Source organism: Serinus canaria, chromosome 2 (assembly GCF_022539315.1).
Source record: "Serinus canaria isolate serCan28SL12 chromosome 2, serCan2020, whole genome shotgun sequence".
NCBI classification, from domain to species: Eukaryota; Metazoa; Chordata; class Aves; order Passeriformes; family Fringillidae; genus Serinus; species Serinus canaria.
The window spans coordinates 66246877-66258356 of NC_066315.1; the positions used below are offsets into that span (position 1 = coordinate 66246877).

Sequence of the window (11480 nt, forward strand, 5' to 3'; positions counted from 1 at the left end):
CATGGTAAGTGACATAGGAAATCCTTCCTCCTGTTTTCCTGCAGAGAATCTGGTGATTAAAGACTGCTGCCTCTACCTCTGCTCATCTGAATTTGGACTGAAAGAGGGAGCTCGTGCCTCTGTGCCATGAGGAATTAAAGTTGTGACCACTTCTTTAATGCCTGATAGAGAACACCTTTATCCAGATATTTTAAAGCAGTTCAAAAAATATGGAAGTTAGGCTGCAGCAAGTGTTCATGTTCAAACAACTTCATATTATTACAGAGTTTACAAAGGCAGAGGCAGACAAGTCTTTTGCATCTTGTATGCATTAGTTACAGTTACACCTTATTTTCCAACTTATTTGGATAATTTTATTCCCTGTGAAAAGATTGGAATTGACTGCTAAGAGCTTTACTTTTCTGGTTTTCTCTCTCAAGTAGTCTGGAAAGCCCAGGAGAGACAAGGATGCAAGGAGGCACATCTGTTTCACACCATAGCTGTTGACCCTTTCCTCCCTCCAACACCTCTTGGCTTATGTGTGCAACTATCAGACCCTGCTCATGAGCTCTAATCTGTTCTCATTTTTTAAGTGCTCTTTGTTGCCTGGTGTGGAGCCTAACACTTGTGCTTCAATAGACATTATGTCACCCTTTAGCCCTTGTACAAACAGAGTGTCTAATACCTTGACCATACACACAACACGAACGCGATGAGGTGAGCGACAAGATAAGAAAGCTGCAGCAGCACACTTCAACATAAACATCCCTGTGCATGCTTTAAACATGGCACATTTTACAGCCTGCACTTGATAAAAGAAACTGTAGATCTCCATTTGACAAGATTTTGGGTTGAACAAATATATATCCATTAGAAGAGTGTTTTAAATAGCCAATTCACACTGCAAACAACCATTAACATACATGAAATAACACATCTTTGGAATACTGTTTAAAAACACTCCCTCATTTACTATCAGGAAATTTGACTCTTCAGAACAAGTGTTAACACTGTCTTGTTTAATTTGTAAAGCTATTCAAGCCATGAAGTACATCTGCACATTCAGTATATTTCCAATACTGTGCTTCTGTTTTCATTTTCAAAATGTTTTTATTTATACACTAATATTTGACCTATGAACATTCCAAGTTTATATGGAGCCAGCTGTTCTAAATTCTGGTTATACTGAGCATTAGTGCAAAACATCAGGTGATATCATTGGATATTTTTAAGGGGAAAGTTCACAGGAAAGCAGTTATGTATTCTTGTGATTAACACCACATTGGATCAAAACAGTCATGTCTAGCTCTCTGAAAAATACAGCTACTGTTTTAGTTAGCAGAACACTTCGGCTCTGTCTACATTATCCTTTTTTGCCAAAAGTTCCCACTGTTGCTACCACTGATTCAATTCTGTCATTGTGCTATGATGAACACTGCTACATAAAATAAAAACAGCTGAAAGCAGCGCTGTAAAAATCTTTGTGCCCTTAACGACAAAACAAAAAAAAAAAAAAATAATCTCATTACATCACCAGAAAAACCCAACCAACCCAAAACGCAAACAAACAAAAAAATCCATTCCAAAACTCTACCCAACACTACAAGACTGTTCCTTAAGTAACTGAAAGTTCAGGAAATGCCAGCCCCAATCCACAGCAGTTTTTAGGAATCAAAATCCATTACGAGGTATTAAACACCCCTGCAATCCCACAGGGACTCAGCTTCTTTAATTAAGCTTTTTTCTCCTGCAGCAGCCCTGCAGCAGCTGCAGCCACATGCCCTTCCCAAAGCCCCTGTGTGGGAGCCTGCTCTGGGTGCAAAGCACCAGGCCACTCAGTGTGCTGCTGCCAGCCACCCCTGCTGCAAGGGCTGCAGAAGGCACCACTCCTCCTCCTCTGCCAGCCACAACTGAAAAAAAGGTGGAAAGGAACAATTCACCCTCCGCATACCATGGCTACAGAATCCCAGTCTCAAGTGCCCTCCCAATTCCCACTTAGAATTCCAGGCAGTTTGGGCTGGAATGGATCTTCAAAAGTCATCCAGGTCAATCCCTGCCATGGACAGGAACGTTGTTCAGTAAAACAGATTGCTCAAAGCCCCATCCAACCTGACTTTGAACAGCTCCAAGGATGGGGCATCCACAGCCCTTCTGGAGAACCTGTTTCAGTGTCTCACTACTGCTGTTTGAAAAACATATGCCAATCTAAACCTACCCTCTTTGAGTTTAAAACTGCTGCTCCATCAAACAGGGAATCTAGGTGTGACCCAAAGCCAGACTCCAAAAATCAGGTGGGCAGCAGACAGTTTTCCAGTCCTTTACCTCTATCTCCCAGGCTCTGAGGTCTGATACTTGCTGTAACAAATGGGAATCTCTCATCCATGAGCCATTTTTCCATTTGGGCAATAGTGCTTGCTCTTTGCTTCACACTGCTATATAAATGGTCAAGGGGAAATGTTAAATGATTAGGAGGTGGGCTGTGCCTTACAGCATAGCTGTGCATCTGCTGGGATACAGCAGAAAATGATACACAATGGGACTGTTTATGTCCCAAGTAAATCATACCTTCCTCTAACCCCCTACAAGTTAGCAATGAGGCAAGATGACCTAAAAAGAATTGTGACTCCATGGCATGGAAAGTCTAAACACCACCTTCCTTCCTCCTAAATCACAAACACTGCTTAGAAGTTTATATTTAAAACTGCAAGAGAGAGCACAACCACTGCAATGCACTGAGCTAGACCCAGCAAGGATCCACAGCTCCTTGGCAGAGGTACAAGCCTGCAGCAAGCAGTCCCAGCAGGAGCTCAGCACAAGACATCCATGACAGCTGCCCAAGTGATTTTCTGCTAAAGCCATGTTGAGCTGGAAAAAAAATGCCAAAAGAAAACCTTATTATAAAAAGTGGTTTAGCTTAAATTTTTTTCTGAGGGAAAGAACTAGGAAGTTCTGCTTTTATTAAAAAAAAAAATTAAAAATAACCACAAAAAAAAAAAAAAAAAAAAAAAACCAAACAAAAAAAACCACCAGCCCCACACCTGGGGTTCTAATTCAAAATGCAACTTTTCATTTATTTACAGATAAAAAAATTGGCTTGAAGTAATCAAGAGTAGTTTGGCAATACTAGCTTTTTAAATGACAATAAATTGCTGTTGTTATTGTTGTTGCTGGAAGAAAAATTTGTGTGAAATGTTGAAGTCTAAGACTGTAAATTTTGAAGCTCTGAAAAGCTTTCACAAGACAGAGAATAATCCTACTAATGTCACACTGTCTGCTCCCAGTAGCTTAGTCCAGATGACAGTCAGACTTGGATAAATTGCTTACATGAACATGACCCTCCACTCATTTCAACAGTACAGGTTTTGAAGAGCAGCATTTCCAGGAGCCACACATCTTCCAGGGCTCCTAGCCAAAGGCAGAAGGATGACTACGGTCCCTCAAATTCCAAGTCCAGAGGAGCTGAGGACTTCTAAAAGACCATTTGCCCTTTCTTTAACTGTGTTGTCAGGCAGCTCCACACCAGCAGGCAGCTTGCAAGCAGCAGCTACTTCAAGGAAATTACATAAATGGGGATCTCGAGCTGCATCAGTTGAACAGCAAATATAAGGCTGCTCTTCGGCACTTGGGAATCTGTCTCGGCATCAAAGCCCACTATACAAGGCTTGGCAGAAGCCAGTAAACTCATTCCCATCATCAGCTTCATGATTTCTAGTATTGGCCTGCTCTGGACACACGTGGAGGACACTGCTCACATGCAGAGCAAGCGAGGCTGTACACAGCCAGCTGGCAGCACAGCCAGATCTGCAGCATCACACACTCCAGTTATTCCCTCTGAGTAGATGTCTTGACCTTTACAACACGTGGCCAAGAGTACAAACAGATGGGATGACAGTATGAATAGTACGGTCCCATCAATCCAATCACACAACATCCCTGAGACATCTTGGTTGCCTAATTTCGTATCTCCCAACAGCAAGCATGGTGCTGGGAAAAAGGCAGGTGGGTTGATCAAATCCTTCAGATGAAAAAATTCACCTGCTATAGAAACACATGTAAGGATGCTGGAGCACTGCTTCCCTCCTGTGAAAAGCTGTGCAGAACAAAGGCATATTGCTCGTGCTATGGATTTGTGCGAGATCATTCCTAGAAAGAAATCTGGTAAGTCACCACTGCCAAAAAGATGAAAAGCCTGTTTGTAAAACATCACATCCATAAAGTGCTGCTTTATAGGCAAGGAGAGAGAGAGAGTGTGTGTTTGTACAACATAAGCTACCTCCAAGCAGCTTCCTTGCACTGAAAGGGAGCACCCTTGCCCCAGCTGACACGAAGTCTTGCAGGGAAGATGGGGATTGCCTAGAGTTTGGGGATTCAAAAATGGAAGAAGAGTCTTTCCACCCCAACCCCAATTCAAATAGTGTCGAACCTTCAGGACTGACTGCAGGACTGGCTGGCAAAAGGTGAGCTTTCCCTCAACCTTTTGCACGAAGCCCTCCCAAGGGACCTGTGGGTCTTATGATAAAAGGGAAAGCCCTCTCTCCAAAAGTAGACATACAGTGAATCAGTGCTGCTAGTCTGCTACAAAAAGCCACAAAGCTGAATAACCAGGTACCACACCCCAAAGCACACTTTTTATGATCTTTATCTCTGGCAGGTTTGGTGGGTCCAGACTTTTCCTGCGCATCTATCAACAACCGCAGATTCAGGTCATGGCAGAAACTCAGACTGCCACTGAATTCCTTGGGTTTGATTGTAGGAAGTGCGTGGCTGTTTATCCTCTCAGTGTGGATGCCAGGATAAGAAGACATGGGTAAAGACCACATTCGGACACAGGATTGCTTCACAGCACCCTTCATGATACACAAATAATTCTGGATGCCATTAAAGTAGCAAAGACTTTGAGAGTCTTGTTTTCTGCTGCTTCACACAGCATGCACTACTCTGAAGACACCAGCTGGTGAAACAGAGGATGCAGCACAGATCCCCTTCATGTCAGCACTGATGTGCCTGAGAACACTGGGATCAAGCTGTCAATCCAGCCTCATTGCCTCAAGAAGTATCTCCATACCAACCCCAGGCTGTTCTGCCAAGAGATAACCTTATCTCGTGCCATGAGGAAGGTACATTTTCCAGATAGGACACATTAATAGATGTAATTCTCCCAACAGTACTGTGTCAAGACATGCCACATGTTTATATCAAGGCTGTTCCTACAAGAAGTGCTGAACAGTTTCACAAAGATGCCTGGCCCACAATGCACTCCCCTGCCCCAGCCCCACAACCCTGCTGTACAGCCATTTCCACAGCACAGAAGTTTGGTACCCTGCTTCCTCAGTGAATCCATGCAGATGTTTCCATCTGTGCTGGCTATTCAGACTTTCTGTGTGTGAAATGAAAAGAAACAGGTACTTGTCGGACACTTCATCCTAATGAAAACACCCACAACAGACACTTCTAGGATCGTCTTCCCAGAAAAGGGACCAGATTTACCAAGGACAGGTTATGCTTTCTGTCAAATTATGTTTTGGTATTTAACCTGATAGATCAAATTTATTATCCAAATTATCTGAACTGGTTTATATCGCATGTGATTTTGCTTATAATGGGAACAAAAAAAATATTTCTCCTCCCTGATACTGCTGTCCATGAGCAGTTTTTTTCATAAAACTGAGTGCTAAGCATCTCCTGGAAATGCTGGACACACTAAGCTCCCCTATAATCAGCCCCTCCCCTGGGAAATCATTGCCCACAACACAACACAGACACCACCAGGTAAGCAAGATAAATCCCAGATTTCCCATTTCAAAGACTGATATTTCTTGTCCTCCCTGTAAGACGGCAACTCCCTGCGCATGAAGAACCACCACACCTCCGTGACCTTCTTGTTTCACTTTAAAAAAAACCCAGAATGAAATTGAAACCATGTCCAAGAACACCATCACCTTTGAGGCTGAGAACAGCCTGCACTGCCTGAATAATCTGAGACCTCACCAAAGCCCCTCAGCTTTGCAAGACCTTTGCAAAGAGGACTCATAGCCCGAACACATATGGAAACATAGCCTTCCCCAGAGAGAAATCACATCTGCTGCATCCCCAGACTGAAGGATTTAGGTTGGTCAGGAAAGGCTGGAGCCCTGCAAGTCTAAAATCAGCAGTGACTACAAGCTAGTGACTCTTCTCAGGCTGCAGGGCTGGAAAAATTAAATGCCCTTTTAGAAGAACATCAACACCTGCAAACGTTCATGACAAAGTAGGACTCCTCTGCACAGCTGACCTAGATGATGGCTTTCCAGCACAACAAGATGCATCAAACTTTTGTCTGGTTCTGAGCTGCAGCAGGAGCAACATCAGCACTGCAGGCAGGTCACCCACACTGACTTGACACCCACACAGCCACATTCACCTCTATATCCAGGTGATACCATACACTCCTCACCCTGAGAGAGCAGCAAGGTCCCCTCACATCTCTTTGGTAGTTGCCTCTTCAATAATGGAATGGGAAGTCTTTAAGGTTGAACACAAAGTTCTTCAGAGGTCAGTTTTAGCTGAACAGAAATAACTGTATATATGGCCACATGCAGAAAGCCCCAACTAAAATAATTCTGGCAGTGTCCACTTATAAGCAGACTCCAGCTGTGAGTTTTCAGGGTTGTTTGACATGTACTTCATTGGATTAGTCAGTGTGCTTGAAATCAAGAATTCTTCTCCTTCTGCTGTGATCCCACCATCTATTGCTGCATTTCTGACTTCATCTAATAAGCTACTTTGACAGATCACAAGCTGGCTTTCTCCCATCAAACCTTTGGTTTCTATATTGGAATATAACCTTAGGTTTCCTCTAGTTTTCCAACCTGAATTACTGTTAAATGGAAAAGAAAATGTCAATACACAGGTGAAAGACCCCCAAAAATCCCTGGTATGTCAGAGAAGCCACAGAAAACAAGCAAACAGCTGTTCAGTCCCAGCCCATTGATTTGTCAACACTCTGGTAACAAACAATCATGTTAAATGACATTATGGTTTATGACTAGGGATTTGGAAGTTGATGAGAAATTTCTACAGTTGATTCATGCTTCCTGAGACACATAACTAGCATTTCAATTGCACTATTTTGCTACTTTACATGAATAATTTTCCTTGTTGTTACATAAGGGTGTAGATCCAAATTATCTGAACTGATTTGAATCATATGAGTGGAAGGGGTTGTTTTCCAAAGAAACACATACTTTCAGATTATACCATCTAATAATACTCTCCTGGTGCTTTACAAACAGCTAATTACCTTCTTAAACACCACATGCTCACACTTATCCCTGAAATCAGGGAATTTAGGGAACCGCCTAGCCACTTGCAAGCGCCTTGTTTCACATCCCTCAAGTACAACGTGATGTGGGGGTTGCTTATAGACAGCTACAGCCCTCACCACACTTCTTAAACTCACAGCTCCAAGTATAGGTCCTGAAAGTCCCCAAGGCAAAGAACAGGGACAGCAGTTCTGTGTATTCAAAGGACAGAGAGGTTTGGGGAGGCTGGGTGGGAAGAAAAACAGGTGCCCTTTGGATTTAAAAGCTGTACAGTATTTCCCAGATCTCGGCTTCTGAGCTGAGACCACAGCCCATGCCAGTTTCATTGATGGGCAATTTCAGGATGTCTCAATCAAATACATCCGAGCTTTCAGATGGCAACACCACCTAAACATCCCCGAGCTGACTTAAGGCAGATGAGACCCTGACAGGTACACACCTGCAGTACAAGGACACAGCAGGGCTCCAGGCTCCTGGAAGGTCTGAGCACCTAAGGCAGCTCAGCTGTACCCTTATAAGTTGCGGCTGCCTCGGTTTCAATGCGGACAAATCCTTCAACAACTATTTGCAACTCTTCTGACCTACCATGTGATTTCCATCAGGTACAAAAATTACTCAGCTCTTGTTCTAGATGCACACAGCATGGCACAAAGCTATTGAACACCTGTACCAGCACTGCGAGCTCCAAGAAATTTCCTGTTGCAGTGACATATCCCTGCTTCAAACGAGTAAACACACAACAAATTGGGTTTGGTTTGTTTGTTGTTTTTTTTTAAGCAAGACAAGCTGCTGTCCTTCTGGCACACGGCTCTGGAAGCACAAGTAAAAAGGCAAAGTCTTCAGCTGACCGGCTAAGACACTTGAGCTTCACAGGAATTCCCTAAAAAAAGGAACTGTTATTTGCCAACTGAAATATTTTCATTCTCCACATTAGGCTGAACCTAATTACACTGTTTCCTTACAATTGCACAGTACTAAGAGCTCCTCTAAGTTAAAAACTTCACGTTTTTCCCACTGCAATTCTCACCGCAGAGCCCTTCACTTCGCTGACAGGATGATTCGTTTGAAGAGCAGGTTGATGTCTAACAAAACTTAATTTAAGATTTCCACATGATACAGATTTTTTTCACGTTCCCGTGCTCAACCACCAGAATAACCTACGCAGAGTAGTACACATATTGACCAGCACACTATCTCTGATCCCTTAAAATAAAAACAAACAAAAAATATTTTAAAAGGAGAAGACAAGGGCACCGTGAAGTAGTGTGGCTGTGCTTTGTTCAAGCCCAGAGTCTTGAGTCCGGCATCTCTATGCTGCTGGACATTGCATAGAGTGAGTGCAACCTGTACTTCGGCATGAGCCCAGCTCTGCTGCCCAAGAAGCAGAGGAAGGTGAGCTTAATTCTGAACTACAGGCTCTGACCACTATCATCAGAACAACGATTACGAAAACAAAAAATTATTCTTTTTTTTTTTTTTCTTCCTTCCTCTCACTCTCTCCCCACAAGGTTTTGCATGCTGGGGTATATTCTTTTTTGACTGTTTGGCGGAGGTTTTGCCCTTCCCCAAAGTGAGCTGCCCTCCTGGCCGGAACCCGTGCAATCCAAGGTGGGTCCCAGCCGGCAAAGCCCCGACCCCGTCGCGCACCACCGGAGAGCGGCCGCCCGTCCCCACTGCCCGGGCCAGGGGTGTCCGCGGGACGGACGGACGGGAGAGTGGCTGGGTGGGCTCCGGGCATCCCAGGACTCCCTCCCTCCTTCCCTCACTCACCCAGGTTGACGAAGCTCATGACCATATCGGCGTCGTTGAGGAAGGCGCTGTCCTGCGGGCTGGGCAGCGGCGGGGCAGGGGTCGGCGGGCGGCCCCCGCTCTCCGCGCCCGCGCTGCCCTCCGCGCCCTCGGCCAGGGAGTGGTAGAGGTCCAGCATGAAGCGCGGTGCCGCCCTCAGCCGTCCCGGCGGCGGGGCCGGCGGCTCCCGCGGCAGCGGCCGGGGCCGGTGGGGCAGCCCCAGCACCGAGAGGATCTCCCGCTGCATCTCCCGCTTCTCGTGCGACTTCAGCCGCCGGTAGAGGAAGCCCGAGCCGGCGGCGGCGGGCGGCGGCGGCTCCCCGCCCTCGGCAGGCAGCGCGGGCTCGGCGGGGCGGCAGGCGCCGCTCAGCAGCGCCCAGCAGCAGCACAGCCAGGCCAGCCGGCGCGGCATGGCGCTCGGCCGGGCGCAGGCGGGCGAAGTCCCCGCTCCGCGCTGTCCCCGCGGGCTGCCCGCCGCCCTCCAGCCCTGCCCCCCCGCGGCGGGTTCGGCCCGGGCCGGCGGGGGGCGGCCAGGCCGGGGGGACTCAGCGCTCGCCGCCGCCGCGCATGGCCGCCCGCGGGGCAGCGCGCTGCGGAGCCCCCCGCGCCCGCCGCCGCTCAGGTGCGGCGGGGCCGCCCCCGGCCCGCTGCGGCCGCTCAGCGCGCCATGCCCCTGCCCGGGGGATCCGCGCCGGGCCGCGGGGGCTGCAGACGGCGGGAGAAGGAGCAGGGTGAAGAGCAGCAAACTTTTCTCGCTGCCAGGGAGCGAGGGAGGGAGGGAGCGAGCGAGCGGCTCCTGCGGCAGCAGCCCCGGTCCCCGCGGGCTGACCGGAGCGCGGCTGCTGACAGCGAAGGCAAATCAGCAGCGCGCCCGCCTCTCGGCGGGGTGGGCGGCCGCTCCTCCGGGGCGGGGAACGGGCACAGGTAGCGCGGCCCCGCGGGGGCGGACTGGCGGGGCGGGGGCGGCCGAGCAGCAGGTTGAGGAGCGCCGACCCCGTCGGATGTCGCGGGCTCGGTGCTCTGGAGCGGCGCTCCGCCGAACTGCGGCTCCTGCCTTCTCTGCCCCTCGATTCTGCCGGCTTGTTTCTTGTTAAAGGAAGGGTTTCGGCCACCCTTCCTGCCCCCAGCGGGTGTTGGCTATTTGTCCTGAAAATAGGTGGGGTTTTCTAAATGTGAATAAGCGTTGCGGTTTATTTTAGCAGGTTACGACATACTACACAGCTTTTTTTTTCTGGAGGATCTTGGAGAGCTGAACATAAAGCTGCGGTACGTGGCTGAGACTACCCAGGTACCCCACACCAGCCCGATTGATGGAGTACCGGTCTGCATCCTGCGGAGCGGGCTATACTGCCAGAAAAGAACATACACCCTCCTACAGTAATGCTGCAGCTCTGATTTCATAACTTTCATCAAAGAGTGAAAAAAATCCCAAACCCAAACACCATCCAACACTCCAATAACAGCAGTTTGGTTGAGCTAGTGGAAGCTCTTCCATACCCTGATCTCTGACTTCATGGATCTTCCTTGGACTGGATGAGTAAAGCCAGTCTAGTCTCACTGAAATCAGTGCAATTGCTCTAGGTTTGAACTGGGATAATTTCATAGGAGTTGGCCCGAGAATAATATCTGGACAATTTGAAGTCACTGGCAAAATTTCCATTAACTTTATTAGAATCAGAATCTGGCAATAAGCTCATATTCAGCTGCCCAGAGACACAGCTGAGAATATTCAGGACAGAATGCAGTGTTTTCAGAAGTGGAGGTTACACTGAGCCTTCATGTCTCTGAGAGCAAGGTTACAGATGTGTGCTTTAACTGCACCAGACAGGGAACACTGTAATGCTGGATATTTAAAAACTTGTTTTGATAGGAAAAAGGGCAACAATTAGGAGATTTGAGCATAGCAGTCATAGGGGTGGGAGAGAGGAGTGCAAGTTGCTTTTGCAACTGTCTTTTTATTTTTTTCCCCCAGATTGTGAAGACACTCAAAATTTGAAAATGGGAGTGCATGTGACAGCACAGACCCAACACGCTCCTTTTGGTGTAGTGGATCCCACTATCTTCACGAAAGAGGTCTGTGTTTCCCAGGAAGGACTCAAGAAGGCAATATCCATGGAAATGTTTGTACTGCTGGTTCATTTATTCACTTTTCTCAACACAGTGCAATGGGGCTGCTTTTATTGGATGAGACTAGGGCTCACGCCCAGAGAGGTGGTGAGCAACACACCTTTTCTTCTGTAAGGCACTGTGGGATCCTGCTGGGAAAACCCAGGTTCCCAGGAGTAGAGCTCAGTGCTCAAACTGTCTCCTTCGTGAGCTCAGAGGGATGCAGGACATTTTGTAACCCCTTAGGAAGGGCGTCTGAAGGTTGGGAGGAAGTGCAGGAGCCCTTAAGTGAGTGAGGGACATTTC

At 47.4% G+C, this 11480-nt stretch overlaps 1 protein-coding gene across 1 annotated transcript in view; it reads right to left on the reverse strand.

Annotated features, from left to right (window-relative positions):
- BMP6 (bone morphogenetic protein 6) overlaps nucleotides 1-9480 on the reverse strand; it is an 87801-nt gene extending 78321 nt beyond the window's left edge. Inside the window, exon 1 of the mRNA XM_030229878.2 lies at nucleotides 9051-9480. Coding sequence (XP_030085738.1) covers nucleotides 9051-9480 — 430 coding nt within the window. The remainder of the gene's footprint in view (nucleotides 1-9050) is intronic.
- Nucleotides 9481-11480: the final 2000 nt, after the last annotated feature.